This window comes from Wyeomyia smithii, chromosome 1, assembly GCF_029784165.1.
Source record: "Wyeomyia smithii strain HCP4-BCI-WySm-NY-G18 chromosome 1, ASM2978416v1, whole genome shotgun sequence".
Lineage (NCBI taxonomy): Eukaryota > Metazoa > Arthropoda > Insecta > Diptera > Culicidae > Wyeomyia > Wyeomyia smithii.
The window spans coordinates 158,293,946-158,321,647 of record NC_073694.1 but is presented as its reverse complement, the minus strand read 5'-3'; the positions used below and the strand labels follow the sequence as shown (position 1 = coordinate 158,321,647).

The following is a 27,702-nucleotide window of genomic DNA, read 5'->3' as shown; positions in this document are numbered from 1 at the left end:
TCACAGATTATTACCTTGACAGTGGACAATAGGAGTAGATGTTCAATGAAGCCAATAATTTCAGTGAAGATTTGAATTTCTACTTTCAATGCTTTATTTTAAAAAAAAAGAGACAATCCTTGACAACTGACTTTTGTTTTAGGACTTTTTGTTTTGACGATTGCCGGATTCGAATATTGAATACGGGGTCGTTAACAGAAATGAATCTGTATACCTCCCCCATTTTCAATATCGATAGTAAATATATTTACCTAAGGTTGCGCACCGACAAACACTGTCATTTCTTTGTGCAGCATATTTTGGGTCACGGACGATTTTCGGACTGAGTGCAGAAAAATTCATTCATTCATTCACCGGTTGAAAATTATCACCGTGTTTCACACATGGAATAGCTACGAACTCGCGTAAAAGCCATTTTTAAGACACCCGCGTAAGAGATGCGTAAAAGACTCCCATCAGTTAAAATTAATATTAATGAAATAAAGCTATCGCAGTGAGATCCACTGGGTGGGATTAGATGTTACAATCTGCCGACCTCATGACAAACATCCTCAGTTCGCGTTCGTGGTAGGCGTGTAGATACGGAAGAGACAAAAAAAATTCGTTCATCACTTCAGTTGCTGTTAGATCGCCGAGCGGGTTGATCACGAATCGGGCTCGAAACATACTAAAAAAACACAATGGACAAGTTCGAGCCACAAAAAGTGACTAGTGTGTTTCCAAAGCGTCGCCAGGATATGTTCCGTTGGGATGGCTGGGGTTACAAGGATACCAAGTTTGTGTGTCAGGATGGAAACATTACTTTCGTTGGAAATCGATATTCGATCTGCGGACAAAGGTTGGATAACTTTCGCGATTGGGTCGTCGATATGTTCAAAATTGACCTGTCGAAGATGAATCTGGCGGCTGAACCACCCACTCAATTTCCCGATCCAGTGTGTAATAAGGCGTTTCTGGTTGGTTTGTTGGAGGCTGGAATTGAGTACTCAGAGGATGGCATGGATCGGACAATGCGATGCCATGGTCAAACTTTAACCGATGTGGAAAGTTTACGGAAGCACAAGTACAAAAGAATACCGGACATCGTAGTGTGGCCAAACTGTCACGACCAGGTTGTGCAGATCGTGGAGCTGGCAAACGAGCATGACGTCGTATTGATTCCTGTTGGAGGAAATACGTCGGTTTCTTTAGCGGCGACAACGCCAACTATCCAGGATCGTACGATTGCTGTTGTAGACATGACACAAATGAATCGGTTGATGTGGGTATCCGAGACAAACTTGACAGCGTGTTTCGAGGTGGGAATTGTCGGCCAGGACATTGAGCGTGAGCTGGGAAAGCTAGGATTTACGCTGGGTCATGAACCAGATTCGCATGAGTTTTCCACCCTTGGCGGATGGATCGCGACAAGAGCATCCGGGATGAAAAAGAATCGGTACGGAAACATTGAAGATATTGTTGTACGAGTGAAGATGGTCACCAGTAAAGGTGTGCTGGAGAAACAATTCACCGCTCCACGGGTGTCAATTGGACCTGATTTTGATCATGTGATTTTCGGTTCGGAGGGTACGTACGGAATAGTGACGGAAGCGGTGGTGAAAATTCGACATGTTCCGGAGGTGCGTCGTTATGAGTCGTTGGTTTTCGGTGATTTTGATACCGGAGTGCACTTTCTTCGAGAAGTTGCGGAACAACAGTTGCAGCCTCCGAGTATGCGTTTGATCGATAATATTCAGTTCAAGTGTGGAGTCCTGTTAGATCCTGCGGCACGCTGGTATACTGGGTTCGTGGAAGGCTTGAAGCATTTCTACCTGACGACCGTTTGTGGCTTCGATATCGATCGTATAGTGGCGGTTACATTGCTATTTGAGGGGGATGCAAAAAGTGTGGCTCATCATGAACAGGAAGTGTACGCGATCGCGAAAAAATATGGTGCTATCAAGGGTGGCGAACACAACGGGAAGAAAGGATACATGTTGACCTTCGTGGTGGCTTATATTCGGGTGAGTATTTTTTAATCTATTCTCATCTGGTGTAGCTAATTATGCTAGCGAGATTATGATTCAGAAAATTCTATAAAAACCTCTCAAAGCGTTTGAAGTCAAGTGACGACGTAATTGAATTTGTTCTCTCTTATCAATAATTTTATTTTGCTTCCTGCATATAAACCTTCAAGCCTGCGACTAAATGCTAAATTGTTAATTTTGTGTATGCAAGAATTTAGTCGTTAGAGCTTTTTGAAAAATAACAAGATATCTGCGAAACTAGTTTCTAATTTAGTGACGTTTCGTTTCACCATATATGGTTATAATAATTATTGCTTGAGGTGTAAGAAGTAAATTACTTTTGTTTTGTAATCTCAATCAATATTACGTTTAATATTATATATTTTTAGCATATATTTTCGACTTGTACTAAGTTACCTCGTGAGAATCCGTAATAACTTTTTATCAATACAATCAGAATGTTTTTGATGGCAGCGTGAGAATTTAAAAAAATCATTTGAATAACTTACTTATTCAAATGATTTTTTTAATTTTTACGCTGCCATCAAAAAACAAGAACTGTTGTAGCAACTCTTTACGAACATCTCATGAATGAATCAGTTGTTTCGAACAGCTGTGCTGAAAAAAATATTATTATAACATTAGTAAATGCTATACCGTTGCTCACGATACACTGTCTGGCGTCTATTGGAACTAAAGTCTCTTCCCAAGATTATTGAACATGGGAAACTTATTAACTGTGTCGACAAACATTATATTCACATAACAATGTTTCTACTTCAAAATAAATCCTGCCTAGACGTAATATACTACTGACAATATTCTCATAAAATTTTCGAATATTTAAATTGGAAGAGTTACAGTAATTTCAAGCGTATCGGTTTTAAAGCGACTCTCGGAATAGAGCATATTCATGATTCGAAACAATTTTTTGCCGATGAAAAGGAATTTTATCGGTTTGTTGATATTTTGTAGCCACTCTTTTGCAATTCTAGCGAAATAGTGATTAGTGTTTTGGAAACGGTCGACTCTTAGTTACGACTTCAAGAAAGGCTACTCAAAAGGACTGCAAAATTTATGATTAAATAAAATGACAACATGATGTTTTCTGCATTAGTTTGAAATAAATTTCCAACAAAAATATCAAAAATATTTCTGATTCTGTGCCGTACATTTTGAATTTCTAATCATTTTGGAACTACGCCTGAAACTATACTATACTTTACCACACATAGTATTTTTTTACTTTATCTTTAAATTTCTTGTAGAAGCTTATGACCTACCTGCTATCATTAGTTAGATATATTGTGGTAGTTATTTTTAAATTATTTTGTATTAAAGATTGAAAGCTGGTCCCCGTGGCTCTGTGGTTAGCGATGTCGGTCGGTTAGCTCTCCCACACGGTTGTGATGTCGGGTTCGATTCCCGATCAGGTCGAGGATCTTTTCGAGCTGGAAATTTTCTCGACTAAGCACTGGGGCACGGTGTATCGTTGTACTTATCCTACACACTTAAAACTGGATCTCGAGCTCGGCAAAAAAACATCCGAGTTCACTCGGCAACTTTGGATTCAACCGGTATTTCAGCAAAAAAATGCCGGTTGCCGACAGTTGTCAGATCATTTTGCCGAGACTTCGTCCAAAAAACTAAGCTTGACGAATCTCGTCTCTATTTTTTGCCGAATTTATCGTTAAACACTGTTGATGCCGAGGCCAGCAAAAACATTACTGGTATCTCGGCACAAATTTTACTCGTTGCCGTGTTTCGGCAATACAGCTGTCATTCTCATGAACGAGTTGCCGCCATTTTTCTTAGTGCAAATTTATGCGTGTTACGGGTGAGCAAACAGGAATCGGATACAACTTTGGCTGAAATTTGTGCAAATTACAAGTGTTTACAATCCGGTAGCAGAAAAAAATGTAGTACAGTTTGGGGGGAAGTGGCTGGAACTTAAAAAGTGTAGTTTCAAATCGTGTGAATACAATATTTTATTTGTTTTAGGGATAGGCATTAGACGTAATTTTAGATTAGATGTTTAGCTCAATGCCCTACTGGCGAGCAAGATAAAGATAAGTATTCAAGATTTAGTATGAATATATTTCTTTACTTACTAAAACTCATCGAGCTTATAATTTATCTTTTGAAAGAAAACTACCTGATTCACAGCAAAACTATTTTCTGCGATTGGATTCCACTGAAAAACGGCTCTTTACTGTACCGAACATTCAGCTTATATAACCGAAAGGTCGTTAGACTGGTTTGCCGCTTCTCGGCTGGATTTGCCAAGAGCACAGTCAACTGTGTACCGCGATTCTCGGCATAAAATGACATCTGTCAAATATTGGTTTTCCGAAATTCTCGGCAAAAGAGATTCAGCCGAGATGGTTGCCGAGCACTCGGCTGTCCAAATCTCGGCACAAACAATGCCGAGATTCGGCGAAATTTTTTAAGTGTGTACACATGCAAAATGTGCCAAAAACAATATCGATAACGAGTTCTCTCAACTAATAATCGAGTAGATCGAGACCGCATTAGCCTCACAGGCTAGCGTGCGATATTGTTTTATTGATAGCTCAGCTTAGCTAAGTTTTGACTATACATATCGATGGATGCCTTGATAGGTTAGAGTTACTGAAGATACACCGTAAATCAACTGATAAAATGACTGGGAGTGGCCATTCTTTCTCACTGTGCATCGTTCAATGGTCCAATTTGCCATAGACCAATAACGGTTTTCGGCCTCGTCCATAGAGTCAGTTAGAATTACACAGTGCAACAATTTTTTTGCCTTGGCTCCTTATGTATGATTTTTTGATGAAGTTTGATGCGAAAATAAATTTCCCTGAGTTTGAACATATTTCAACTTAAGGGGCAAAAATGACGCCATTTTGAATTTTTGAGAAACCGGCAATTTTTGTTTTTTTTTCGACGCCATTTTATTTTGAGGCCAAATGTCAAAATTCTAAGAGTTTGTCCACATATTAGCATCTTTTCATCCATCTTTTGAAAAAAAAAACAGATCTTAAATCGGACAAAAACTGAGCTCAAAACGGTGATTCTACGAAACCAGGTTTGGCATAGTTTTAGTATATTTTTCACAAAGCAAAATAATATCGATTATTTCGCTAATATCTTAAAGTGGTAGTCAAATTATATCTTATTTTGAGTAAAAAAGTCTCAGAAATCGAATGGTAGGTGTCTGATCAACGTAAAATGTCAGCAAAAATGTTGATTTTGCCCCAATTCCCCTACCATACTAAAATAGGTTTATCTGCATCCCATCCCCCACTAGGCACTAAGAAAAGTCTCTAACGACAGGACTCTATAATGTTACCCTGGAACAAACGTATGGGGGAACTGTGTACAAAATGCCCGGCCGAGTCAAAAAGCGCCACTTCAATATTACACGAAATACATACTTTTTCAAAGTAATTTGGGAGCCAATCACTTCTATTTTACATTATTAACACGTGTGGGTCATATTATTTTCGTATATTGCGAAACTCCAACGGAAATTGAAAAATACATTTAGAAACACGTTTGAGGCCTATTTCTTATATTTTATATAACTCGTTCCGTAAGCCATCTAACAACAGTACCACGTGCCTGTAAATTGATTTTCCCATTGACAAAGAGTTCAGCAGCCAACGTAAAATTACCTGAAAGAATTATTAATTAAATAGTTTGAACGATTTTTTCAAAAACGAATCGAGGCGGGTCAAAATGACCCATGCGAAGATAAACAAAACGCTTGCAGTGCAACAAATATCACTCCAATTTTTGTTATCTCACAACGATTTCTAGTTTCATTAGATATTACGTCCAGTTAACGTTGAAACTATGAGAAAACAATATTCAGGGTGGCGAAAAAGTTTTCATAATCGAATTTCCTGATTTTTTACTAAATTCCCTTCAATATTACATTGAAGATTAGTTTCCCTGATATTTTTTATAATCTTAGTTTCCCTGATATTTTTCGGCATTCGACACAAAAAAGCAACGTAGAAGAGCGCAACTTTGAAATCCCAGTGAAAAAAGTATTCCATCAGATATGAAAACAGGCGGGGGCCTAGCGTGGTTGGTAACGTTTCCGCCAACCAAGCTTGGCGCCTGGGTTCGAATCCCTACGCCGACATAGGTGTCGAAGGTTGTGGGGTGGCGTGGCACTCACAACCAACGAGACAGGTCTAGATTCAATCCTAGCCGACACCGGGAGTTTCTCTGAGGCGAAAAGTTTTTTTCGCCTTTTATGCTAAAACATCAGTTTTTGCGCTAAAGAGTCGTTCAAAAAAGAAATCGCATATCGGTTAAAAAAATTTCCCTGATTACTTTCAGTTTTCCCTGATGTCCCCTGATTTCCATGGTAAAAAAAAAATATTGTATTTTATCTAGGGGAACCGCTCCATTATTCATCTCAGGACATATACTCATCTCATACAACATGAGAACACAATTGAAAACAAGAAAAAACGTAGATTTTCTAACTAAACCAATCTATTAATCCATGGAATGGATTCTTCTTAGTGCACTTCAGATTTTTTATAAAGTAGAATCCTAAAAAACTCACTTAAAAGCTCTAAATTTGATATTAAAGTCCGTCATCTGCACTCGAAAACTCATTTATTTCAATCACCTTCCTCAGAAAACAAAATCACTTTCACTTCGTTTAAGATAATCTAAAGTTGCCAAAGCAGTTTTCGTTAGTACGAAAAAAATATACTGAAACTGTTGAATTATTCCGACATAATTGACATAAATCGACAGCATTGCAGTGGTTACCTAGGTTATCAATTTTGCACATAAACAACTACAGCGGATGCCTAGGTAACCCACTACGACGGTTTGCGGCTACGCTCATTCATGAAAGTGTGATTCATTCATGTGTGATTCATGTGTGATGAATATTGAGGCGTCGTGAGATGAATAATTGAGCAGTGAGTTTTAGGATTAATATAGAAGCGATGTGAAAAAGGGTTTGTTTTGTAAAATTCAGGATAAATCTAGCTAAGTTTACTAAATTTCCAATGCTGGACGATTCCATAAGAGCATTTAAGCGTATTTTGTTTGTTCGTTCAATGATTTCGTGAAAATTTGGTGTTTAATCCGTGCATTCTTCGTGAATATCGGCCTAATGAGATGAATAATAGAGCGGTTCCCCTAATTTAAAGGATTGTCAAGCTTGTTACACTGCGCATGACAAAACATTTGCGCATGCGCTGAATAACAATTATCATAGCAACACATTTGCGTTTCGTTGCGGCGAGTTCTGACCCTAACGAAATTAAAAACCAAATTTCGGAGACCTTTTGGAATTTCACGATCTTGACGTATTTTATATATTTTCGTGCTTCATGGCGAGCTTGTGCGTTAAAAGTCTGTTTTATTGTCAATAGTGTTTTTTTTTATTACATTCTGCTTAACGGGCACGTAATGACGGATTCTTTTTTTTTTTTTTTTACTCTCGCTTATTTTCCGTCGGTCTAGTTCCGCCACTGTTGTGGCCAATCACCGACGCCCAGGGAGGCGACTCCACACCCAGGACCCTAACTCACGACCCGTTTATTAACGGACCGGCGCCAACGGCTTTACTTCCTCATGCGATGGAAGGCGTGATCCCAGAGATTTTTCGCCTCAGAAAATCTCCCGGTGTCGGCTAGGATTGAATCTAGACCAATTGGGTTGGTTGTGAGTGGATCACGCCACCTCACAACCATCGACACCTATGTCGGCGGTGGGATTCGAACCCAGGCGTCGAGCGTGGTTGGCGGAGACGTTACCAACCACACTAGGCCCCCGCTGACGGATTCTTTTTAACGTGGACGTATTACCCACAGTTCCCCTGCCACCAACGCCTCCAGTAAAATTTTATCAAGTTTTAAATGGTTAGAACATCACGAAAAATGAATCAATTATGATGAAACAGGTTTCATTTTACTGGAAAACTATCCTAGTTTCCTAGTATTACTTGAAAACTTGACGTAGAATTTTTTCTGACATTCTGTTACAATTCATTCCGAGTTCAGTGTAGGATCTTAAATAATTTTTTTTAATATTTTTAAATAAAAGTTCAGCTAATGTTCTAGAAGTTATTCATTAACAACCATTCTCTATCTCTCGTCGTCATTTAGAAATACTGATTTGTTAGAAAGAGGTTTCAATATTTCAACTCTTTCCCAATGTTAGTCCAGATACATTTTGTAACAAAAAAATTGCAAAGATACTCGGTTTAATAAAACCCACACACCCTCGAAAATTTATTGAGCTCTGCCATAGTGCTGTGAGTCCAAGGAAAATTGCCGCAAGGTTAGAGTGTCCGTTTTGTCAAGCATCGTCCGCTTCGAGTCTCAGTAGAATCAGTCATTCGATGTCAAAAAGCATGAATTTATTTTCAGACTCCCCAACAACTTACCCTTCCTTTCCGCTGTATCCCTTGGTGTGACTTACTCTTAACAAAAGAAGTCCCTCTTATAATAAAAAACGGGTCAGAAGGACACCCAAACAAATCTTCTGTAGGGCGTGTAAGAAGAAGAGTAAAATCATATTACACACAAGCACGGATAAATAATAAGCATACCATTTCTCTATAGCGGTATCATGGCCGTAGCCAGAATTTGAATAAGGAGAGGGGGGGGGGGGCGCGCTCTTAAAAATTGTAGCAAAAAGAAAATCAATTTTTAAAACAATATCCGAAGTTGAGTTGAAAACTCTGTAATATGCGTAGAAAAAATCGCGTTAAATCCACGCAAAAGAAAAAACGTGTAAATTCCGAAATCCGCGTAAACAACTGCAAAAAAATCTACTTTAGTGTAGGTAATAGTACTTTGTGATTTAAAGCAAACTTTTCTTTCCATAATGTAAAGCAGGTATTAGACGAAGCAAATATTTGCTATTTTTGGTACGATTTTTATTTGCACAAAACAAAATCTGTATTAAAAAATAGCAAATATTTGCTTCGTCTAATACCTGCTTAAGAGATATGATGATTTGATTAGTCTTGTGCGCCGCCGTCATCAATGGTTTGAGTCGATTCTTTTTGTTTGTGAAAATTACCGAGTACAAATTTATAATAATTTATATGGCAGTCTCTACGAGATATTTTTTTGTAGCCCTTTGATTACAATATAAAATTCGATTGCTTGAAAAACATTGCAGAAAGTTTTTCTTACAGTAAAATCTCTTTGAGCAAAGTAATGCGCTCAGAGCATGAAAAAGAACAGAGAAGCGGAAACGGATTCAATCAGTAGAAGAAGTATGAAAACTTTCTCAGAGGAAAATTTGGTTGAAAATCGTAAACTAGAGACAGAGTGATGAACTAAAATCACTAAAGTCGAAAAGAGAAGTATAAAACTAAAAATGAATACACTGGTGAAAACAAGTTTTGTCCCAGAGCTCAAACTGATGAAAAATGAAAGCTTATAGCTTTTTAACAATTCCTGTGAATTTTGGTGCCCCTAGCAAGGATACCTTTTTCAGAGACTAAAATGAGTGTTCCAGTGAGCAAAGGTAGACGCGACGAACCCAGCGAGCAATTCGACATATATCTGCAGTTACCGAATTCCACTGGAATAGTTAGAAAGCTATGATCTTTTTAGGGCAACTTGTTTGAGCTGTTGTTGACCAGTGTTATATTGAAGTAAATACATATTTACAATTAATTATTGCTCAATTTTAGCTTACCCACATAGCGCAAAGATTGAAACCAAATTGTGATTAAAATAAACTCTCCTACAACACTACTGAAGTATATTAAAATATTTTTTCAATAGTACCTATTTAAAACAATATGTTAGAAATCTATGTTCTGGGGCACTGAAAAATCTGGAAAAAATCACAAGTACTTTTGACGGAATTTCGAGACTTCCCTGACAATTTCGAGGTGGTGTTATTTTTTGTTCAAAAGATATGGGTTTTCAAAGTTGGCGTCGCAACGCATTTTCAAGCGAGAAATGCTCCTAAACCCAGTTTTCTTCAGTTCTCATACCAAGAAGTGCACCATAATGACTAAAAGTAATAGCACGGGCGATCTTACCCCGCTAGTGCGTTCTGTACGGTTGTCCCCTTACTAAATTTTGCATTATTCTTTTAGTAGAATGTGTAGGTGGCTTGCGAGTTGTTAGGTGCATAAAGTATACTGCTTTCACCATTAGGTTGAATAACAGACTAAGCATATTCTGACTATTTGGCGACTAAAAATCATTTCTATCAAACTAATTTTACAAAACTTACAGAATTTTTGCATATAACTGAAACTGGGATTGTCAATAGTAGTACAGCTCACTTATTTTTCGCTTGAAAATGCGTTGCGGCACCAACTTTGAAAGCTCATATCTTTTGAACAAAAAATAACATCACTGCGAAATTTTCAGGGAAGTTTCGAAATTCCGTCAAAAATACTTGTGGTTTTTTTCAGATTTTTCAGTGCCCCAGAACATAGATTTTCAACATATTGTTTTAAACAGTTACTATTGAAAAAATATTTTTTTCTCCAAAAAAAATATTTTCGTAAGCTACAACTTAGGATGCATCTGCTGTGAAAATTTCATAAAAATTCGATGCATTATTTTTAAAGATATGTCTATTTAAAAACCTAAAAACCTTGACCTAAATTTCAAATGATAAATACAACTCAACTTACTCAATTTCAATAAAAATTGGAAAGTCAACTTCACGAGTGAAACTCTTGAAGTTTTTAATACTTATTTGAAAAAATTACACATCGCGATTTTTAGTGATCCGTTTCACAAATATTGACCCCTATGCATGGGGATTTATATCAGAACATAATCATCCAGAGAAAGTTACACAGTCTTGTGAAGTCGAAAATGTTTTTGCTGTAAAAAGGCCACTCCCGTAGTCAACGTTCATAATTTGTGTATCTCAATGACTATTGAAATTTTCAAAAATTGTGAGAGTTGGCACCATCGTTTTCAATTGCACTTATTCTACCATTTTTGAAAAATTGGTTAAAATTATACTCTTAGGAGCAAATTTATAGATTTTTCGAGGGTTCCAGCGCAACTCCACCTAATTGATCTGACGGATATTACCCTTTTGAAGGTGACAAGTATGAAAATTTTTCTCATGGGTGTCATCCCCTAGAGGGTGACACGCGGAGCGCTGATGAAACTGATAGATTTAGCATAAATGCTTTATTTTGTGTAAACTAAAGTTTTACTTTATATAGGCGTTCTAACATTAAAATTATAACACACATTAAAAAATATTAATAAAATTGTGATAAAAACATAAAATATCGGCTATTTTGATACATTTGATTGATTTTGTTACATTTTTCTGAAACGTGTATATCTGTAAAAGTAATCATTCCTTCGTATATGCATGGTGTATTTCAATTGTTTGCATCAGCCATAGTCGGTGCCTTTCAAATAATGTATAAATCAATTTGGTCTTTATAACTTCATATGATCTCGAATATGAAATTCCGTAACGTTATTGATATTATTCGCTTCGTTTCTGAACCAAACATCATCCAATATGAGTGATTACGGAAACGAGATGATGCATGGACCCGACCACAGATACCGTTATGAATTTCCAAAATGGCTACATACGGATGGTCAATTAGCATCCAATATGAGTTTTTTTTTGTTAAAGCGGGATGATATCCAGAGGCTGGAAATCAACTCCAGAAGCAATTTTTAATACAAGAGAGCAACTTCCAGTTTCTGAAAACAGCTAAAACCGGCAGAGTACTATCCAATTTGGGTAGTTTCGGGGCCGGAAAATAACTGCAGGTGCCATTTTGAAATCCTAGATTGCGACCTTTGGTTTGTGATAAACAGCCTCACGTAATCGAATAGCATACAATATGAATCGACCACAGATGCTATTTTAAAATCCAAGACGAATTCCAATCTATAGAATTAAGTTGCCCAAATATCACCCAGAATGAATATATCAGAAACCGGTATGATGCTCTGCGACCGGGCAGAGTTTCAGACTTTATTTTGAAATCCGAAATTGCGACTTCTGGTTTTTGGGAAAGATCCTAAAATTGCCATTTTCGAGCGAATCACTCTTTGCGTTCTACGAATATTAATTTTGTATTTGAAGTAATACGATTTAGAATCAGCTTGAGGCTGAAAATCACCTCAAAAAAATTTTTTTTCATAGATACCATTTTAGTAGAGATCAATACCTTAAAAATTTAAAGTTTAAAGTTAGATAACTGAGTAAAATTTGGTAAAACCTCAAAAAATGTATTTTTCAACGATGACTATACGTGTACTATCATTGTAATACTGATGAATTACAAGGAAATTACGAAAATTCAATTCAAAGCTAATTTTCGACCTTGTGCAGCAAGCCGAATCGAACGATGAAATCAAATGAATGATCAAGCAATGAGCAAATTTCATCTCGTGAGCCAAAATGAAAAGACTTCAACCTTTTATTTCATCTAATAGGACCTTGGGGAAAAGTTTCGCTGAACAATTCGAAAATAAACAAAATTGGTCGTAGATTAGAAAGATGCCCAGCTTTGAACTTTTGCTAGCAGAAGCCATCTTAGTTCCGAGTCAAATCGAATAAAACCACACGTGGCTTTTTCATGCATTAAAATTAAGTTATAGGTATTTCCTCAACATACACAACAATAGCGATATTTTACGCAATTTTTACTAAACTTTTTTATACAGAAGTTTCATTGTTGCTATTTGCTGTTCACTGTTTCCAGTCACGCCTAGTTCTTGTCTTCGGTTTGTCAATCAAACAGTGCAGATTTTTTTCGTTAAAAAAAATATTTGACATGGCAAAATACCAATTGATGTTTAACATCCTTTGTAACTGGTTTTAGAGTTTTTTTTACGATTGCTGGATATGAGTTTTGGATACGGCCATAAATAAAAATGAAGCTGGATTTGCATTCTCATGAGTAGCAATCCTGACCTACTCCATTTTCGATTTCCGCTCGATTCGCCAACTGGTCGTGCTCTTTTTGAGTTTATTATCAGCGCAGAAAAAAAATGGTCATGTCGTTTCGTTAACAAATCAAGGACAAGTTTGACATATTACGTTTTATCTAATAGAAATATATAATAAATATGTATGTATCGGTTCACTGCTCGCTTTTCGGCGATTCATTTAAGTGTGCAACATGTTTAGGGTCACGGACGTTTTTTGGATTGAGCGTGAAAAATTGGTTCATCTGATCCCCGTGATTTACGTGTAAAATAATTTATAAAAACGATATTTTTGAGGAACCCATCAGTCAAAATTAATATTAATGAAGCAAGCCTATCAAAATGAGAGTTACCGGGTGGGAACAGACAACTTCACAGCACGGTTTGACAAACATCCTCAGCCCGTGTGGAACACGTATGGATACGGGGGGAACCAGTTTGAAAATTCGTTCATCACTTCAGTTGGTGTTAGATCGCCGAGCGAGTCGATCGCAATTGGGTTCGAATTGGGCAGCTAGTAGACAGTGAACGGCCAACCAAAAAAGCATAATGGACAAGTTCGAGCCGCAAAAAGTGACAAGTGTATTTCCGAAGCGTCGTCAGGATATGTTCCGATGGGACGGTTGGGGCTACAAGGATTGCAAAATTGCGTATCAGAATGGATACGTGTCTTTTATTGGAAATAAATATCCGATCTGTGGACAGAGGTTGGATAACTTTCGCGATTGGGTCGTCGATATGTTCAAGATTGATTTGTCGAACTTGAATCAAGCGGCTGAACCACCGACTCATTTTCCTGATCCAGTGTGTAACAAGGCGTTCTTGGTTGCTTTATCGGAGGCTGGAATTGAGTACTCAGAGGATGGCATGGATCGAACAATGCGATGCCACGGTCAAACTTTAACCGACGTGGAAAGTTTACGGAAGCACAAGTACAAAAGAATACCGGACATCGTAGTGTGGCCAAATTGTCACGATCAGGTAGTGCAGATTGTGGAGCTGGCAAATGAACTCGACGTCGCATTGATTCCTGTTGGAGGAAATACGTCGGTTTCTTTAGCGGCGACAACTCCAAATATTCAGGATCGTACGATCGCTGTTGTAGATATGACACAAATGAATCGGTTAATGTGGGTATCCGATACTAACTTGACGGCTTGCTTCGAGGTGGGAATTGTCGGCCAGGACATTGAGCGTGAGCTGGGAAAGCTAGGATTTACCCTGGGGCACGAACCAGACTCGCATGAATTTTCCACCCTTGGCGGATGGATCGCGACAAGAGCATCCGGGATGAAAAAGAATCGGTACGGAAACATTGAGGATATTGTCGTGCGAGTGAAGATGGTCACCAGTAAAGGTGTGCTGGAGAAACAATTCACCGCTCCACGGGTGTCGATTGGACCGGATTTTGATCATGTGATTTTTGGTTCCGAGGGAACGTACGGAATAGTGACAGAGGCGGTGGTGAAAATTCGACATGTTCCGGAGGTGCGTCGTTATGAGTCGTTGGTTTTTGGCGATTTTGATACCGGTGTGCACTTTCTTCGAGAAGTTGCGGAACAACAGTTGCAGCCTCCGAGTATGCGTTTGATCGACAATATTCAGTTCAAGTGTGGAGTCCTGTTAGATCCTGCGGCACGCTGGTATACTGGGTTCGTGGAAGGCTTGAAGCATTTCTATCTGACGACCGTCTGCGGCTTCGATATGGATCGTATAGCGGCGGTTACATTGCTCTTCGAGGGGGACGCAAAAAGTGTGGCTCACCATGAACAGGAAGTGTACGCGATCGCGAAAAAATATGGTGCTATCAGGGGTGGCGAACACAATGGGAAAAAAGGATACATGTTGACCTTCGTGGTGGCTTATATTCGAGTGAGTATTGGTTCAATCTATTCTCATCGAGAGATTGTGATTTGAGAAATAAAATAAAAACCCCTCACATCGTTTGAAGTCAAGTGACACCGTAGTTCAATTTGTTCTCCTTTATCGGTAGTCTCATTTTGTTTGTCGCATTGACCTTGAAGGTCTGCGACTAAATTTTAAATTGTTCATTTTTTTATGCAAGGACTTTGTCGTTCGAGCAACAAATGAAAAAACACAACTGACAAACTCATTTCTAATTTATGACGTTTCGCCACATTTGGTTAAAATATTCAATGCTTGAGGTGTAAGAACTAAACTAGTTCTTTTGCGTAATATTATTTTTAATGAAGTATAATTATGACTAATTTACGTTCAATATTATACATCATATATCATGTTCAATAAGATATATTTTGAGCATATATTTTCGACTTGTACTAACTTACTTTGTAAGTATATGTGGACCGCCAAGCTCAGTAAGTGAGTGAGTTTAAACTAAACTAAACACTACGAGAAAAGATTTTGTCACTGTTAGTTGTTTTCTCCATATCTTCATATCTTCAAACAAACAAACAACCCTGCTTTAATGTAGTGTACAAACTATTGGCAATATTCTCATGAAAAAATCGTATAATCACTTCAAACCTTATTATTGAGCTTATTTGAATGATTACCGCGTGACAAACAGCGTGTCAAACACAAATAATCTGAATGTTTGCGGTGTTATCTTTCGTTTTGTTTGCACACCTCTTGTAAAAGAGGAGTTTCCGTCAATTGGTCTTAAATCGACTTTCGGTCAGTTCTCTGCAAGTTCAACCCCGATCAGAAGAGCAGACTTAAAAAATTACAAAACTCTATCAACACGAGATTCAAATAACATATTTTGATACGATTTTATATTTTCCCATGTGCTTTTGATAACAAAATTGTATCTGGATGAGTTATAATAATAAATCCAGAAATGAAGTTGTTCTGAAACAAATCTAACGAGTTTTTTGTCTCAATCAAAACCTGTTGGATATAACAATGGCTGTCATTATACTGCTCCGTATGCTAACTTATTTTGTTAGAAATCTGATACGTTAGTAACAATGTTTGATAAGGGTTTGATATTAGAAGAATATATTTTGTGATAATTTCTGTTATTTCAACACATAACGGAATCAACGTGAGAACACAGCCTGGAAGGTTTTTCGCCTAACACACTAACAGTTTTTGTTACATTTTTGTGTTGTCTTTCTGATCGGGACGTGACCAAAACTAATCTTGAGCAAATCAAATTCATGATTAATTTAAATTTAATCTGTCTATAGTAGATAAAATGGCCTTTTTCCTACGTAACATTTGAGGCTTCAAGAAGATAAAACAGTTTCCGTTGGCACAATTACAATTCGGTGGACTCTGCGAATCTTGTTCTTAAAGCATTTCTCGCAGTAAAGCTAGTTCATGATTTATAACAATTCATACACATCATCAGCAATTTCCATTTTTCGAAAATATTGGCTCATCCACAAATTTTACGATCTTTATATACCTATCATATATTAAAAAAAAACACGTGAATGTCATACTTTCGAACCAAGAGCGAATATAATTATTGCGAAGTAGGCGAAACGGGGATTTTATTGTTCCGATTGTTCGACTGAAATAATTGAAAAATCTGATTGATGAAGCGCAAGGATGACCTTGAATAAAATGTTGGAATAGACTAGCCAAGATGCAGACAGCAGACAAAAAAAAACTGCGTAGCAAATCTAGTTTTCACTGGCAGAACAATATTTCAAACACTTTTATGTCGTTTCCGTTTTTGCGGTGTAGCTACCCCGCGGACTACACTTTGTTCTATCACTGTTTTTTTTTACATTTTCCGGACTATCCCGGACTACCCTTTTTCTGTCCCGAACAGTCCGCGCAAGAAACAGAGTGCAGTTTTGAAGACACCAACACAGTCACACGTATGTATCAAAATAAAAAAAAATGTGTCAAAATCGGTTTGCTTTGATTATTGTTTTCCGCGTGTCAAACATCAGGTTGAATTTTATTTATTTTATTTTGTTATTTTGTCATTTTTCAGTAAATTGGCAAATTTTTCGTACAGTAGCGCAAATGTAAAAAAGACAATGGCGATAATGACCAAAACAAAAGTGACAGTTACCTCTGGTATTACGCACACCATTGCAACTGCTCGGAAAGGGTTTTTTTTTTTAGCTGCAAAGCGTAGTCCGGGACGGGATAGTCCTGCCGTAAAAACGAATTTGACATTAGTATCACCATTGATTTGTGAGTAGGATTCCGTGTATGAATTTTGTTTGATTATTTGGAACGTTATTTCGCCATTCGGCAGTTTTCTGTTGAAGACCGAGATAAACCGAAAGGAAACGATAGAATACTGAATAATCAGTTCAAAACGACTGAAAATAAGCCAGTTTTACGTAAATAAGCTACAAAGGTGATTTTTACGTTGAAATCGCGGCCATGACCCATGTTACACTGACTTTGAGTTCTATTGAACTATTTATTCCAGGTAACTTTGAACTACAATTAAACTAACAAGAAAAGAACGACATCAGATAAAGCCAATATTAGTCTCATTCATCGTTTACTGAATAAGACAACAAAGATTTTTGACAAACAATTGAAGGAAATAATTTGATATTACACAGCAAGCAAATATTGACCGTCATTTCCAGCAAATATTTGCTTTATGCACACATTGATGACGTTAGTTTCGCTTTTTGATAGAGTATTTAGTTTGATTGCACTATTGTATTGAAAATTATAGTGAATCTTGCGAAGTTTTCCGAGGAAACAATATTTCTGTTCCTGGGATCCAGGAATCCCGGGAAAATATATTTCCTGGGAAATTGTACCCGGGATTGCAAACCCTCTGCCTGCCACCATGTACTTCGTTTTGGCAGTTTTTATGGTGAGTCCAATTCTCGCAGCTTCCCTTTTGAGAGACGTAAAGGCCTCCTCAACTGCTCTACAGTTAACACCAATTATATCACTGTCATCCGCGAAGCCTAGAAAAATGTGGGAGATCGTGATGATGGTGCCGCTCCTCTGCACACCTGACCTTCGTATTGCACATTCCAAAGCTATGTTGAACAGCAAGTCCGACAGCCCGTCACCTTGCTTCAGATCATCTAACGTCACAAATGCGTCCGAAAATTCGTCCGCTGTCCTGACGCTATGATAGGAAACCGTCAAGCGTGGCATGTAACACTTTAATTGGTTTTGTTGGAAAACCACGTTGTGTTTTACTGTATCGTACGTCGCCTTCAAGTCCATAAACAGATGATGTGTCTGCAAGTTGTGTTCTCGAAACTTATCGAGGATCTGTCTCAAGGTGAAAATCTGGTCAATTGTAGATCGTCCCACTCGAAAACCGCATTGGTATTGTCCAACATAGGCTTCCTGCAACGGCCTAAGTCGCTGGAACAGGATACGGGACAGAATTTGATAAGTGGAATTGAGGAGGGTTATGTCTCGATAGTTACTACTGTCGAGTCTAGGATAGTAGGTAGTTGTTCCTCAGACCATACCCTTAGGATAATCTGGTGGATTGCACTACACAGCCGCTCGCCCCCGACTTTGAAAAATTCGGCCGGTAAGCCGTCCTTCCCAGCGGCTTTGAGGTTCTGTAGCTCTTTGCAAGCATTCTTCATTTCGTCCAATGTAGGTGGGTCCACAGTTTGTCCGTCCTCCTCAATTTCTATCGTGTTCCTCTCGACGACTCTCATACGTTCCTCACCGTTCAACACCACTTCAAGATGTTTCTTCCAACGCTTGGCCACCCGCGATTTATCGGTAATCAGATACCCTTCCCTGTTATTACACATGGCAGGTACTGACACGGTCCGGTTCCTGTTTTCGTTGATCGTTCTATAGAAGGAAGCTCCTCGTGTCGTGCCTGGTGAAGCAATTCTCCGCTTCCGCGAGAACGCGATCTTAGTGCTCACGTTTCTTACGGTGGTGAAGCCTTTTTTTTCCTATTTCTACGGATATCTACAAATCATAATAATAAACTACTGTCAAATGAAAAAAAAAAAAAAAACACACATTTATATAACAAAAAGTACGGTTACTAAAAATAGTGTGCAACTTTAATAAATAAAAATTTGCAAAAAAAATCGAAACAAATAAATCAATCAGTTTTTGAGCTGGGATGATCTCTGCCCAAGAATTTCGATACCTATTTTTTATATTACACTAGATCTCGACGTTTCATACATTCTTGAGATATTTGACATGAAAAAAATCAATTTCTAACACTTCATGAACACTATTCGTGCAGTTGCAGTTGCATTGATTAAAAATGTGAAAACTTAAACGCTTCAAAGCACCACTTTATAAAGTACGATTGAGCTAAAATTTTGCATGGGGACTTTTTTCGAGAAAACGTATTTTTTTGGAAATTCCAAGGTCGAGTTTTGTCTATACATTTAATTGGGATCCTTTGAACAAAGGAGAGGTTTCCTTTCTCGAATTTTGAAAACTGTCAACTTGGTTGTCGTGCAGATTTGCATACAAATGTTTTTTTTGTTGCATGTGAGAAATTTCATAAAAAATGTTCTTAGCTTATTTTTTCAATTGACATTTTTAATTTGGCTGAAATTTTGCACAGATGATCCTATGGGTTAAAGATGTCATTTTGCGCTATCAATATTTTTTTAATCATTTTTTTTTTCGGAAAAATATACCTCCAGAAAATTCTTTTTTATTTGTATTTCCATTATTCGAAATTTTAGACTCGACCAGTAAAATTTGTTAATGATGTCTACCAGATACTTTCGAAAAGGGCTGAACATCAAAGTAAAAAAAGTCGAGATAAAAAAAGCAACACCAAGAAATGATCTTTTGCATTTATTTAAAAGTAGATTTAAACATTAGAAAAAAAGTTAAAAAAAAACAAGCACTTCAATATAAAGGCAATAAAAAATAAACCACGCTGATTTTTGAAAAAAAAATTGTATGCCGAATTTTTCCGGTCTTAATAGAATTACCCGGTACGGAAGGATTCGTTCCGGTCCGGTCCGAAAAAAAATCGGACTCTGAAAGTTCTGGTTCGATCGCACTTCGGACCAGACTTTTTCCGGACCCTACCCGGTCTGATGTCAAACACTAGTCTACAAGATTATACGATCATAATACTCCAAATAAAAAATCGACCCGTTTTGACAGTTCAAAGAGATAAGCAGTAGAGACAGTAACTCTTTTGCTCAGGTTTTATTTTAAACATTTTTGGTAATCAACAAAAATTGATTTATTTTCCCGTGACTCCGCCGCAAACATTGGAAGTCCAAAAAAATTGAAACTTAGAAAAAATATATTGTGTTACTCTAGTTTAAAACTTATTTCACTGCATACTTACAATATTTTTTATTTTTAAAATATGGCTCATATTATTGAGCTTGGCTATCACTTTTTTCGCAGAAAACCTAATTGTTCAAAAGTTTTACTGTATTCACGCATGAATTTGTTTACTCTGCTCACTTGGATCGTCGATTTGAGGATTTGATGGTTCACTTGAAGTTTTTGGCCTCACTCTTTGCGCGTCTGTTTATAACACCGTGTGTAGTTTTCAGGTATCCCTTTTGGTCTAACGAGTCAGTCGTAGTATGTTCGAATTTTAGCTCGGTACAGACTTCAATTTTCTCACTGACTGTTTTGCAAAAATTGACAATCTAATCTAAGTCACGATCCACTTCCTTTGCTATGATACTTTAGTAGTTTGGAAATCTGCACTGAATACCGGTTGGCATACGAAAGTCCGCTTCGGTTGGCGGTTCGAACAAGAGTAAGCCATCACTGTAAATAGTATCAACAACGCCAGAAATGCAACGCTGCAAAAAACGCTTACTCAGACTTTCACCCTGCGAATGGATTAATTGCGATTGTCGTCTGGTCCGGCGTCGTCAAAATTTGTTTGTATCAACGTACGGAATCAACACCAAGTACAACACTACGTAGTGCGCATTTGTAACAACTAATAAACGTGAATGACCGAACTTACTGAAGGAACAAGCTTCTTGACCGGCCTTGCGAGCTGCTACCTACCTTCTCGCGGTTCACGTAAGAACAATTCGGTTCACAGAGTTGACACTTCATATATCCGTATGAGGATGCACTTATTACTGTTTGTGATGCGGAAAGATTTATTCGTTTACTTAACGCGATCGTAACTTTTGTGCTGTAAACTTAACCTTATAAATAAGAGGTCCGCGACCATCACAACAGACAATCACGCAGTCGGTGGTAATACAAGCAGAAATTCCGTCACCGCATTTCTTCTGACACCTTGTAATTCGCACTATCTTCCAAATCTCGAGCTTATGTACCTAGTTACTTTTATCGCACTGAAGCAAGCTGCAAAGTGAAACTTATGACGACGAATAGTGCGATTCATAATTCAGTTATAAAGCTTGTTTCACCAATTCATTCCGATTGATTTAGAAGTAATTCCTCAAAGTTTTATTTCTCGCAATGACTGTAACTTTTCGGATATCAATACCAGCAATCAGTGAGACAATAGGCGTCGTAGATGCCGAAGAATTTGCAAATCATCTAATCTAGCGGATATAAGGCTTTTGAAAAACAAGATATCAACCTAAAAATCTCACGCACTCAGTGTAGTAAGTAACAAGTACTCCGCGCATCAGCTCATCTCCGCTAGCATGGATATCAGCAAACCGTTGAAAGTGGTCAGTGTGTTTCCAAAACGGCGCCAGGATTTGCTTCGCTGGGACGGTTGGGGTTACAAGGACTGCAAATTTGTGTGCGAAAATGATTTTGTCTCGTTCGTTGGAAACCGTTATCCTATTAGCGGACGGATGGAGAATTTCAGTGACTGGGCACGGGAATTGTTTAACGTTAATGTAGCGGATTATAATCCGATCGCCGTACAGCCGACTGAGTTTCCGGAAGTGGTCGGAAATAAAGCATTTCTGGTGGGTTTATCGGAAGCTGGAATTGACTACTCCCAGGATGGTATGGATCGGCTGGTTAGAAGTCATGGTCAAACTTTAACCGATGTGGAAAATCTGCGGAAACATACGTACAAAAGAATTCCAGATGTGGTAATTTGGCCTAATTGTCACAACCAAGTTGTGCAAATCGTGGAGTTGGCGAACGCTAACGATGTTGTTCTGATTCCTGTTGGTGGTAACACATCGGTGTCGTTGGCGTCGACAACTCCGGCTATTTACGATCGCACGATCGCTGCGGTGGACATGACGCAAATGAATCGGTTAATGTGGTTGTCCGGGGAAAACTTGACGGCTTGCTTCGAGGTAGGAATTGCTGGGCAGGACATTGAGCGGGAGCTGGGAAAGCTAGGATTTACACTAGGGCACGAACCAGACTCGCATGAGTTTTCCACCCTTGGCGGATGGATCGCGACAAGAGCATCCGGGATGAAAAAGAATCGGTATGGCAACATCGAGGATATTGTCGTGCGAGTGAAGATGGTCACCGGTAATGGTGTGTTGGAGAAAAAATTCACAGCTCCACGGGTATCGATAGGACCGGATTTCGATCATGTGATTTTCGGTTCCGAGGGTACGTACGGAATAGTGACGGAAGCGGTGGTAAAAATTCGGAATATTCCCGAGGTGCGTCGATACGAATCGTTGGTTTTCTCCGATTTCGATACTGGAGTGCAATTTCTGAGAGAAGTTACGGAACAACAATTGCAGGCTCCGAGTATGCGTTTGATCGATAATATTCAATTTAAGTGCGCAGTACTGTTAGATCCTGTGGCAAGTTGGTATACTGCGTTTGTGAATAAGTTGAAACATTTTTATCTGACGACCGTTTGTGGCTTCAATATGGAGCGCATAGTGGCGGTTACACTGCTCTTCGAAGGAGATGCAAAAAGTGTGGCGCACCATGAACGAGAAGTGTACGCGATCGCGAAAAAATATGGTGCTATCAAGGGTGGTGAACACAACGGGAAGAAAGGGTACATGTTGACCTTCGTGGTGGCTTACATTCGGGTGAGTGCCGTGATGTCTTGTAAACTGCGCTCTATTTCTCTAATTTTCGATAAGCGAATTAGTGATTGCGTTAATTTCTGGGTTAGGTAGCGACCTCCACGAATCACTAGATCGTTAAATTTTCGAACATACATTAGAGCATCCGTTATAGTGTGAAAGAAAAAAAATGAAACACTTGTTTATGTTCTATTTTTTATGGCGAGTAAGGTTCTTAAATGTTGCTTCTGATTTTTTATATCTGTTTTGTTCAAACACCGCAAAGTTGTCGTGGTGAAGTCTATCATTCCTCTTTTTTTTTTGCGAAATAGTGTATGCCTGATTCTATCGAGTTTTAACGATGCATAATGTCGGACGCTCTAATGTGTGTTCGTAATAGCCAAATCATTTCGCTTACGTTCGTTTCAGGATGGTTTGGCAGCTCAAGCATTGCCAAAGTTAAGGTAAAACTGGACCGTGGCTTTTTTCATACAATTTTGAGGTTAGGTTTCTTTTCACTTGACGATTTTGAGCGTAGAAGCGTCTCAACTTTCACCTAATAAATAGCGCTCGAAACGCTAGTCTATGCATGCGTCAGCGGGGCAAACGCCCGATTAAAGTTTCACAGACGTAATTTCAATGATTTTCGAGGAAATTATCTTACAAAATTTGAGCACGGAGTTTGCTCGAAACTACCTGTTTATTCTATAAACCACGTTTCATAGAATAAAATCAAAAACACTCTAATGTTGACTGTAAAAACGCATTTAACCGTTATGTACTCGGCAATTTTAACACACGTAAGTCGGCAGGGTACCCGGGTACCCACCAAAATGAAATGCTTCTTACTTCTTTAATTCTTGACCGATTTTCAATCTTGACCCGTCAAAAGATTGGAAAATTTGTTTTTTTTTTAGTATATAGGAACTAAAGAGCCATTGGTCCCCATATGGTTCCTGCAAATCCGGATCTCCGGGGCCAGGTTCAAGATCCGAGGCAAATTTTAAAATTGGCAATAAAACCAACCAATATTGGTATCGGAATCCATGAAATCACTCCAGAAGTTGACTTTTATAAATTCTGAGTCCATTTGCCGAGTTATCCTTGAAATGACCACTCTGGAGCAGATTCCTGTGGGGCCCTATATGGCCACCAACATGATTGGATAGAAACCCTAGCAATATGCATATCAAAATTCTCGAAATCACTCTAGGAATCGATTTACATCTATTTAGAGTCCAACTGATGTGTTGTCCTCGAGATGGTCGTACCGGAGCAGATTCCCGTGGGGCCCTAAATGGCTCTAACATGATTGGATAGAAACCCTAGCAATATGTATATCAAAATTCCTGAAATAACTCCAGGAATCTTTTTTGAGTTCATCTGTCAATTTGTCTCTAGAAGGCTACTTCAAAACTTATTCGGAGCTTTTTCAGTTCAGAATGTAAATCGATTCCTGGAGTGATTTTAAGAATTGCTGCTAGGGTTTCTATCGACTCGACCATTTCGAGGACAACCCATCAGTTGGACTCTAAATGGATGTAAATCGATTCCTGGAGTGATTTCAAGAATTTTGATATCAATGTTTCTACAAACAGACTAATGATGAAAAATGGTTTATTTCCACTAGTTAGGAGCATTCCATAAGTTTCAGCTGTCTAAGTTGACGTTATCTTTGTTTTTTGAACCAATAAAATCTGAAAAGGTACCCTGGTACCCTGCCGAGTACATAACGGTTAATAAACAAAAAGGTCAAGTTCCGACATCTGAATGTTGCATTGTTAAAAGAATTGCACAATTTTTAGGTCTCAGTAACCTTGGCATTTTCAAGTCAAATTGAGCTGATTGGAAATACCAGCGAAAAGCAATGAAACACCGACCTCGTATTGAAATGGTAATCAAACTTTGTTGACTCAAGTTACGTGAAAAAGTCGCAACGAACTAAAGCCTGTGTCAAGTGTAAAACGGGTATTCTATGCGTTTCAGTTATTAGCAACTAGTTTATTCTAATCATACCTAATGGATACTACAATTTACCAACACGGTTTTCCAATTCACATGAAATGGTGAATAGTTTGCTATCCTGCCTTTGAGCCCTGTTATCAAGGTTCTAATGTATGTACATGGGGAGAGTCTAAAACTATCAAACTTTTCGTGTTGTTCGTAGAATTATCGGTTACGCCAGTCATTTTGTTTTGAAAGTTTAGAAATACACGTTGTCAATAAAATAAGAATAAAAGTTAATTTGACCTATAGATTGACTTACCTTTTCTTTCGTCTCTTGACAGGACTTCGCATGGGACATGAACATCGTCGGGGAATCGTTCGAGACATCCATCGCCTGGGACAAGTGCATTTCCCTCTGCGCTAACGTCAAAGCGTGCATAAGGCGCGAATGTGAACGCCGGGGAATTAAGTACTTTGCCGTGTCCAGTCGGGTTACGCAAAGTTACGATGCCGGTTGCTGCGTCTACTTTTACCTGTTGTTCAAACACCTGGATATCCCGGAAGACTCGCTGAAACTGTTCATGGAGATCGAGGAAATCGCCCGGGAAGAGATCCTAGCCTGCGGGGGAACACTATCGCATCATCACGGTGTCGGCAAACTGCGTAGTAAGTGGTATCCGGAGTGTGTCTCGCCAGTTGGTGTCGGTCTGTACAAAGCCGTCAAGAAAGAGCTCGACCCGAAAAACATTTTCGCTGCCGGAAATCTAGTTCGAGAAGAACACCAACCAAAAGAAGATAAACCTTAAACGTTGAAGCTTCTACTACTTAAAACGGATTCGGTACTCTGCGAGGGGTTTCGTTTGAACGTCCTGATGACAGAGGCTACTGGAATTTAAGTATTCACCGTTAGAGCTGTCGTCTTAGCTTTTGAGGTTTAGGGTTTTTTCTTTGGCTGAAGTAAAGAGTAACGGTGACTAGCAATTTTCTGTCTTGCTTGTGTAGCAAACTCAGTACGTTCCCAAAGGCTGTAATGTACTTAAAGTCGAAATCACTTGAATTGAAATGAAGTTAAAGCCCAACCACGATAACCAATAGCGATATTGGTTTTAATACTGATTCTAAGCTGCGTTATAGTTTATAAATATTCAAACGGTTCTGTAAATAGTTGTAACGGATAGGTGAAAGAAGACCTTATTGTGAGATTTTTACAGCAATAGCGAAAATGCATAACGAATGACACTAAAATCTGCACAAACGAGTTGTAACACCTACACTTTCCTCTCATCTGGTCCCTTGAATGTATTCTTTAACTGGGTGAGAAGCAATACAAAAACATAGTATGAATAAGAGGTGTCAGTGTGCTATTTTTTCGGGATCTTGATAAAAAATAACTTGAATATTCAAACACAGTCTCGAAATACCAAAGGAAAATAGATAATATAGAAATTTTTGCTGTGCAAAACGAAAGAAATCTCCCGTTGTCGCAGAGTTCTGTTAGCGCAAAATCTCTTGAAAGAATTGTTCGAAGCTGTAAGTAAGTTTGCGCCCGAAACTACTTTGAAATTCCTTATGTTCGTGGTTGGTTGTTGTTGGTTATATTTTAAGCGGTTGTAAGCCACAATATTAAAACTTATCAAGGTGAAACTCCCAATGACACATTTCAGCGTAACGCGACATCATGAGGAACCAACTTTGACGTACATTTTAGGCTCGATATTAGAAATTAGCTTAAAGAGCATATGATTAAACAGGTCTTTAATAATGCCAACTAAATGTACTTTCTTATGACGGGTTGGTTCAGCAGTTTAGATAGTTGTATCATGCACTGCAACCCGATACATTTTGTACCGCGACACCATCGCTGAATTTCGCTTTTTAAACCTTCGATGGCATACGTTCAGATATCTGCTCTGCTGTAAGTTGTTGAACCCTAGTTTCTTCTAGACATTTGAGCCGGAGACAAAATCCAACAAAATAACATATTACAACATAGAAAATAATGAATTTTTAGCGAAATGTTCCCAAAAACATTTCGGTGTGACAATGGTGTCTCGTTACGCAAAACAGTCTCCTGCAAATGGTGTCGCGTTACGAAAATGCGAGCTTTGTAAATGTGAGCATCATGATTGGTTTTTAGTCATACTATCTTCGGCAAAATTGTTGTTTAGGTTAAAACCAATAAGTTTATGCTATGACATTTACATTTAGTTCAAATTTACGCCGTTGGGGGCGTTTCAGATTTGTATTATTTTATTACTAATCGTACTGAGAATGGTTTCCTTCATTAAAAAGCTATATTTCATTTAGATTTAACCTTTTCAATACAGTTTTCCTTGAAGTCAAGGGGAAACAAGCAGTTTATGCAAAACTATCACTCCGCACCCTCTACTTTTCGACTGGCAAACAAAAATAGCTGTATCTTCAAGAAACATTGGGCCCTTTTAATAAAACCTCGGCGAGCAACTCGTCTCGTTTGGATTTGCAATCTTACTCAAAATTGCTGCAATCTTACTCAAAATTGCCCCCAAATTGCAAATTTGTTGAGGTTTCCAAGAAAAAATATCAAAATGTACTTGTAATAAGAAAAGTTATGTGATAAACACAAATGAATCCATTCCAATCCAATTTTTGGGTTTGTTGTGGATTGTGTATTGGAATATTAGGTAGTGTCGTAACCATCAGGTATTGAGTGAGTTTGGTAGTGTACTAGCTGACCCGGCAGACTTTGTCCCGCCTATTTTTCTTTTATTTAATTTTGAACACTCACGATTCCACACGTTTTCATTTCAAATATTCGAGTCTTTTGGGGTTTTATTAGTTACTGAAAAGAAACAGTTTTTTTTGCTCACACAAAAAGAAATAGTTTCTAAGTTCACACATAAAAGAAACAGTTTTCAAATTGTTCAGTTAGAAGACGACATTTTTTGAAAATAAGTAAACAGAAGAAATTTCCAATATATTACAGGGCGTGTAAAATGCATGGGAATTCTG

General features: G+C 38.2%; 2 protein-coding genes across 4 annotated transcripts in view; one reads left to right on the top strand and one right to left on the bottom strand.

Moving 5' to 3' along the window:
* Window positions 1-20,600, bottom strand: part of LOC129718029 (alkyldihydroxyacetonephosphate synthase-like) — a 99,719-nt gene extending 79,119 nt beyond the window's left edge. The window contains exon 1 of the mRNA XM_055668411.1: window positions 20,166-20,600. The gene's annotated coding sequence lies outside the window, so the exon portion shown is untranslated. The remainder of the gene's footprint in view (window positions 1-20,165) is intronic.
* LOC129718030 (alkyldihydroxyacetonephosphate synthase-like) lies at window positions 636-26,189 on the top strand. Of its 3 annotated transcripts, none has more exons than XM_055668414.1 (2): window positions 636-2,003; window positions 25,053-26,189. In XM_055668414.1, exons 1-2 carry the CDS (start codon window positions 681-683, stop codon window positions 25,515-25,517), a joined length of 1,788 nt encoding a protein of 595 aa, XP_055524389.1. In that variant the 5' UTR covers window positions 636-680; the 3' UTR covers window positions 25,518-26,189. The 3 variants fall into 3 exon arrangements, with proteins under 3 accessions (XP_055524389.1, XP_055524388.1, XP_055524390.1); XM_055668413.1 differs by lacking the exon at window positions 636-2,003 and adding an exon at window positions 13,405-14,800 and having other exon boundaries at window positions 25,053-26,176; XM_055668415.1 differs by lacking the exon at window positions 636-2,003 and adding an exon at window positions 20,978-22,788 and having other exon boundaries at window positions 25,053-26,162.
* Window positions 26,190-27,702: the final 1,513 nt, after the last annotated feature.

Excerpts from the sequence above, each read along its gene's own strand:
- LOC129718030 (XM_055668414.1), top strand. The coding sequence starts at position 681 with ATGGACAAGTTCGAGCCACAAAAAGTGACTAGTGTGTTTCCAAAGCGT. Across the intron at positions 2,004-25,052 it reads TCGTGGTGGCTTATATTCGG|GACTTCGCATGGGACATGAA; the intron begins GTGAGTATTTTT and ends GTCTCTTGACAG.